General features: G+C 33.9%; 1 protein-coding gene across 1 annotated transcript; it reads right to left on the bottom strand.

The window, feature by feature from the left end:
• Positions 1–2,755: 2,755 nt before the first annotated feature.
• On the bottom strand, positions 2,756–6,136 carry MRLK (meristematic receptor-like kinase). Its single transcript, XM_079019670.1, has 2 exons — positions 4,271–6,136; positions 2,756–3,529 (listed from the first exon to the last, which is right to left on the bottom strand). Exons 1-2 carry the CDS (start codon positions 6,048–6,050, stop codon positions 2,913–2,915), a joined length of 2,397 nt encoding a protein of 798 aa, XP_078875796.1. The 5' UTR covers positions 6,051–6,136; the 3' UTR covers positions 2,756–2,912.
• Positions 6,137–7,086: the final 950 nt, after the last annotated feature.

The raw sequence follows: 7,086 nt of genomic DNA, 5'->3' as shown, positions 1-7,086 counted from the left end.
TCTCTGATACCATATAGAGTTAGAATGAATTGTTTAATTATTATATTCAATAGAGTATATACGTTTTATAGGCAGATTACATAGTTGAAGAGATTCACCTTTACAAGAAATCATAGGAGTTAATCTAACTATTTGACTATACAAATTGACTTTTAAGTATTTACTATGTGATTATAATGAGTTATTTTGACTCATGACCCTAAAAAATTAATGGAAGTGCTAATAACTTTCTGTAACGGAAACGAAACTTGGGAGGATTTGACCACAATTTACACTCTTTGGAAGGGCAAGTAAGGGGTTGTTTGATAACAGTCAGATCAGAGTTTTTTTTCTGACTCGGTCAGGTAAGCTTGTTTGATTTGGGCTATTTTTATATCTGACTAGATCATACATGTCTTACTCGATTAGTGGAAAAAACTTGTTGATTAAGTCATAATTCATTTATGCCCTTCGTCCAGTGAAATCACATACGCTTCCTCTATATCGCATCCATTGACATCGCCGACACTTATTTCACCGTCTCATTCCTCCGCCCAATGTTGCCTTCGCCCCTACCATGGTGAATTTTTCTTCACCGATTTTGAGAACGGTTTTGATAGATAACGTCAAAATCGAATTTCTAATTGATTTTGGTCACATGATGAATCATAGGATACACCTCTTTGATTCAAACAAGAATAATTGAAGGAAAAAGTTGGCAGGTAAAAAAACCAAAATCAGATTTGGAAGGGATATTCGAGAAGTGATTAAAAAAACTTCAAGGATCAGATGCTTGATTACACTTTACAGCAGGATGTTAGCAAATTAGCACCAACAAAGAAAAGAAATTATGCTTCGCTTGTCAAAGAACCAAGAAGGAACAACCATTAAGTGGAAATCAAAAAGCTTTTGCTCACAAGTTATAGTTTCATGTAAAAAACAAAAAGTGACTTGATAAAATAGTTGTATTTTACTATTTTCTCCCTCAATAAGCATTTCAATTCTCTATTTTTTGTGTATGCTTTTGTGAGATTTGGTTTGGATTGCTGCTTTGCTGTTGCTGAATTGTTCATTTTCAATTTGTTGTTGTACTTGTTGCTGATGTTGATGTTCTGTTTTGTGATTTTTTTTTACACAATTGTGTTTATTCAATACGATATATAGCTAAACAAATTATACGTAATTGATTACATTTTTTAGACTTGTTATATGTTTCTGTGTGTTTTCCTTTTGTGGGCTTTGAACTTGGTGTGATTATTTATAATATGTTTCAAGACTATTAGCAAGGTTGTAGAACTCGTTACTCGGTACCTGTTGGGCCGACTACCGAGTAGCGAGTACTCGGGAGTACTTGGATTCGGTAATTCATGTAGAAATATTTTAAAGGAAATTATATATGTCAAAATCAGAAGTTCAAATCATAAGTTGACTGAAATATATAACAAAACCAGATACATGTGAATACATAAAAACTGAAAAACATATAATGGTCTCACTTCGTGAATAATTATTGAAAGTTTAACATACATATGTAGTAATAATCACATGTGTGTGTATTAAATAATAAATCATTTAGTATATTATATATATATATATATATATATATATATATATATATATATATATATATATATATATATTAATCATCGAGTTGACCAATTTTTACAACACTACTCAGTTTAGTAAGAAGCCGATCAGGGAGTACTCGAGATTCTGTAACTCGCCTCGGTAAGGGACCGTGTAGCGAGTACTCGGAGGAGTACTCGACAAACTCGACGAGTTTTACAACACTGACTATTAGATTATTTAGAAAAAAAATTTGTGCATAATTGATTACATTTTTTTTTTTAATTTTGAACAACTTTCTATCTATTTTTTTTGTAGAAATCTTGAATTTTGTTATGGGTTTGTCCTTGTCACCGTTTTCATCCGCCCGGGAAGAAATCTTGCATCATAGTTTCATAATCTTGCCTTATGAACTTGATCTTACATCAAGAGGAAACTGTTCGATCAATGGTCTTAGATTGCTAATTGATGTATTGTTGAATTGTTTTCTTATTTATGGCATTTTCATGAGGAAGGGTATTTTGGGTATAAAAATATTGAGTAAATTACACAAATGGTCCCTATGGTTTGGGGTAATTTGTGCATTTGGTCCCTAACTTATTTTTTTAACTCGGAAGGTCCCTACAGTTTGTTTTTGTTACGCGCTTGGTCCTTACTATTTATTTTTGTTACACGCTTAGTCTCCGTGTTACCTAAAAATACTATTATTTAAATACGGAAAATGGTAGGGTATGTAAGGTAACACGGGGATGTGGGGTTGGGGTGTGTCTATTTAAATAAATTAAAAAAATCAAGGGAAAAATAGTCTTTTTAGGTAAGACAGGGACCAAACGCGTAACAAAAACAAACAGTAGGGACCTTCTGAATTAAATAAATAAGTTAGAGACCAAACGCGCAAATTACCCTAAACCATAGGACCATTCGTGTATAAAATATATGCTTTTATACAACTTCATCCCTTATATATCAATTAACAGAGTAAAATTAGTTATTTTTATTATTCAGCACATTCAGTCAGATGTACAATCAAACAGAACGATTTTTTACTTAGTCAAAATTATTTAGCCAAATGGATATTTTTCAATCAACACTTTCTCAATGAGCAATTATAAAACTGGGCTTAAGTTAGCACTAAAATATTTTGTAAATAACCCTATTTTTACCGGTCACAATTATTTAATAATTTAAAACAATATATTCTTAAATCAACTATCCCCAAAATTTCCACTTCATTGAACAAAATGAATCAAGAATTCCACACAAAATAAAACTAGAAATTAACTTCAAACTTCTATTTACAAAAAACAAAAGATCGACCTTCAAGAATGAAAGAATCATCATCATCATCTCCAAAACTACCCCTCACTTCACTCACTCATCGAAGGTCCAGCACCACCATCGTCACCAGAGCTCGTGGCGGCGGTTTCCGGTCTAATCTCCTCCAGCTGCTGCAACACCAGCTGCACCTCCGGCCGAGCCGAAGGTGAAGGATCAACACAATGCAACGCCAGTTTCAAAGTATTCAACAACTCATCACCAATCACACTCGCATCCTTCATCAATTCAAGATCAAACACCTCATTAGTCCATTCTTCCTTCACAATCGAAGCCACCCATTGAGGCAAATCAACACCATTCATGGCTTCTCCTGGTGATTTCCCAGTTAGGAGTTCTAACATGATCACACCCAAACTATAAACATCGGTCTTTGTGTTAGCTTTCTTGAGCTTTGAAAGCTCGGGGGCTCTGTACCCGAGTGCACCAGCGGTTGCAATTACGTTTGAGTTGGCTGCAGCCGTCATGAGCCGGGAGAGACCGAAGTCTGCAATTTTAGGGTTTATGTTTTGGTCGAGGAGGACATTGCTTGAAGTTAGGTTTCCATGGATTATGTTATGGTGGGTGTGGAGGCTAATTAAACCTCTAGACATTCCTTTTGCTATTCGCATTCTTGTTGTCCAATCTATGGGTGTTTCTGGGCCTCGAGCTGCATATGAATTGAGAAATTAGGGTTTTGTGGGGGGTTTTGCAAATACCAAATGGAAAATGTTATTAAATAGAAAATAAGTTTTGTCACATTGCTAAGTGGATAAAGAATATGTTTGTAACAACTTTATCAAATAGTAACCATGTTGAGTGGTGTAACTTGTAAGTAAAAGTTTCATAAGTATCAAACAAAAATAAAAGTCAAGTCAAGTAGTGAACCTCTTAAAAATGTGAAACTTAGTTGTTATTTAGTGAGATAGTGACAACCTATAAAAGTAATATCCATTACAAATTTTATAAAAATGATTAAAAAACATAAAAAGTTTTGTAAAAATGGATCAAAACTAAAAGTCTACTACTAAACATCTTGTAGATATTGAAAGTTGATTGTTATTTAATGTCAAATTTTCAACCATGAAAAGTAAAATCCATTAGAAAATTTCATAGATATGGTACCAAAAAAAAGTTAGATGCTTCCATTAAAAGTAAACCTCTTAAAAAATATGAGACTTGGTTGCTATTTAATAACATAATTTCCACTAATAAAAGTCAAAGTAACAAGCACCTTTTAATTGTTATTTAAGGATAAAATTTCAACTAGTCAAAGTAAAATCCATTTTAAAGGTCAAAATAGTAAGCACTTTTTTATTTAAGGATAAAATTTGAACTAGCCAAAGTAAAATCCATTACAAAATTTCATAAAAAAATGTATAAAAAAAGTGAAAGGGTTAAAAAAACATACCATGAAGAAAAGTAGTAAGGCTTCCATTGGGCATGTAATCAAAAACAAGAAGTTTCTCCCCTTTTGGCCCTAAATAATAAGCTCTCATTGCCAATAAATTCGGATGCCTAATTTTCCCAAGCAAATTCACTTCAATTTCAAACTCTCTTTGATTTTTCGTAATCTTTTCTCTCAATCTTTTCACTGCAACTTGATCACCATCTTCCAAAGTTGCCTTATAAACAGTTCCATAAGTGCTCTTCCCCATAATCTCAGCTGTCGCACATAGTAAATCATCAGCCGTGAAACCCAACGTACCTTCAAAGTGCACAAGCTTCCCTCCCGCTTCTCCGGCCACCTCCGCCTGTGGTGGCGCCACCTCTTTTCCACCTGCGGCACCACCTTCAGCGTCCTTCGGCTTAGCTCCTCCTCCCCCCCTTTTCCTGAACAGACAACACAGGAGTATGCAGCAGATTAACAGTAGAACTGCAATCAAAGCACCGGCTGCAATGAGAATGATCTCTTTGGTGCTTAGTTTGTTGCCGCCGTGGTTTGGTGGCGGAGGTGGGGTGGTGGAAGGAGGAGGAGACGTCGGACATGGCGTTGAAGAGCTGTATCCACACAGATCAAGATTGCCTATGAAAGCGCTTGAATCGAATTTTGAAGAAAGTGTTGTTGGGACTGAACCCGATAGATTGTTGTATGAGACATTGAATGAAGTAAGATTTAATCGATCACCCAAAAATGTCGGGATTTCTCCGGTGAGATTGTTATGAGCGAAATTCAGCGAATTTAAGGAACTCAGATTTGAAAAACTTTGAGGGATGCTTCCATTAATAGAATTATATGAAAAATCGATACTTTTAATGTTAGAAAGTTCACCGAATTCAACGGGAACAGTTCCGATGAATTTATTATGACTAAATGAAATCTCTTGAAGCTCAGTCAACTTACTTAAAGAAACAGGTAGGGGCCCAGAGAAGAAATTATGGTCAAAGGTTAAAGATTTGACCATGGATTTGACGCCATTTTTGTCATTCCCCCAAGAATCTGGAAGAACCCCAGAAAAATTATTGAACTGTAGAGCAAGAAACATGAGGGAATTTAGTTTCGTAATCGGTACAGGGATTGAACCGGTTAAAGAATTCAATGTCAAATTGACCCTATAAAGCTTAGAACAATTAGCAAGACTTTCTGGGATTACACCCACCAAAGAATTATTACTCAAATCAATAGTTTGAAGCAATGGACATGAACCCAATGCGGGAGGAATCGAACCAGTAAACCTGTTGTTAAACAACTGAAGTCCTCTGAGATTCGGAAGGAACCCTAATTCCTTCGGAATCGAACCTTCAATGGCGTTATCATGGAGGCTGAGCTTTCTGAGAGCTTGAAACTGACCAATTTTCGGTGTGATTCGACCACCTAATCCTCGCCATGGAAGTTGAATCACGATAACTTGACCTTGAGCACATTTGATTCCTTGCCAACTTCCAGAACAAGCTCCATAACCGCTATCGTTCCAGCTTTTCAAGAACCCATTCGGGTCAATGAGTTCTTGTTTGAATGATTGGAGGGCTTGAAAATCTGATTCTGTGACGATGATTCCATCCCATGATTGGCTTGAAACTGGGAGTGGGTGAACGAGAATGGAAATTAGTAGGAGAAGAAGTAAGGTGAAACAGTGTGTGTTGTTTGTATTCTTCTTCCATTTTTCTTTTTTCTTGAAAGGAATGTTTGATTGGTCAAAGGGGGTTGATTTCGTTGAGAAGTTAGGAGTCGTATGAGAATTGGACTCCATGAAAGAGGAGGAAGAAAGAAAGAAGAAATGAAGATGAAATCAAACAGTGAGATGAAATAGTCTTGGAAGAAGGTTTTGTAGTGATAGAGACGGTGTTTCCAGACAATGCACGTGATCCTCACGCTCTCACCCAAAAAAATGTTAATAATTTGGTTAAAAAAAAGAAGTTAATTTAAGCTATTTTTTATTATCAATTTATACATCTTTTTTTAATTTTATGAATTTTTATATTATTGTACATCTCTCATTTCTTATTACATTTTCTAATCGATATTCAGTAACATTTGCCACTAAATTATAATGACAATAACCATGAAAAATATGAATTTATTTTTTTATAACTTTACTACTAAGTTATTGAAAAAACGTCGATCAATTCAAAATTATTTAATTTGGGGCTAACTATATGTTATATCAAAAGTTATTTTTACTGAAAAAATATATATGTTGGATTCCACAGTTCATATTCCGGGCAAAATTTGAAACGTATTCCAAAAATTTAAGAACATATTTGAAATCAAAATAGTAAGTCGAAAATAAAGATTATGTTATATTTTTATTAGAAATCTAACAAAAAAAAAATATTTAACGAAGCGAAAATGTAACGGATTGCGATACAAAAAGTTGTGCAAATGAAAATAGAAACTAAATATTTCAGATTCAATGTTTAGAAAGAATTTATGAAAAAAAAAAGTTGTGCATATAAGAAAAATATGCACATTATACATTATCCAAATCGAAAAGGTGGTAATAATGAGAAATTAATTTATCTACGTAAGATATAATATCTAATCTCACAAATCAGTTTCTTAAATATAGAAAAAACACATTTCAAAACCAAATTACCCGCTTCCAATTTGAAGTTATTTTGGATAGAAATTAGAAAATTATGATCATTCTTCTAAATACCCCCAATATATTTAACTAAAATGTTACTCTATGATATTATTTTGTTTGTTAATTTCGAAGATGTGTCCATGTGTATGTTCTAATTAAAAGTTGCACAATTTCTTCTAAACAATTCGATAGTAACTAT

Source organism: Lactuca serriola, chromosome 9 (genome assembly GCF_051521515.1).
Source record: "Lactuca serriola cultivar US96UC23 chromosome 9, Lser_US96UC23_V15, whole genome shotgun sequence".
In the NCBI taxonomy this organism is placed as follows: domain Eukaryota; kingdom Viridiplantae; phylum Streptophyta; class Magnoliopsida; order Asterales; family Asteraceae; genus Lactuca; species Lactuca serriola.
This window is presented reverse-complemented; position numbering and strand designations above follow the sequence as displayed.

Bases quoted from the DNA above. Each gene is read 5' to 3' on its own strand.
- MRLK (XM_079019670.1), bottom strand. From the start codon at position 6,050: ATGGAGTCCAATTCTCATACGACTCCTAACTTCTCAACGAAATCAACC. The intron at 3,530-4,270 runs GTATGTTTTTTT...ATTCATATGCAG, and splicing joins CCTTACTACTTTTCTTCATG to CTCGAGGCCCAGAAACACCC.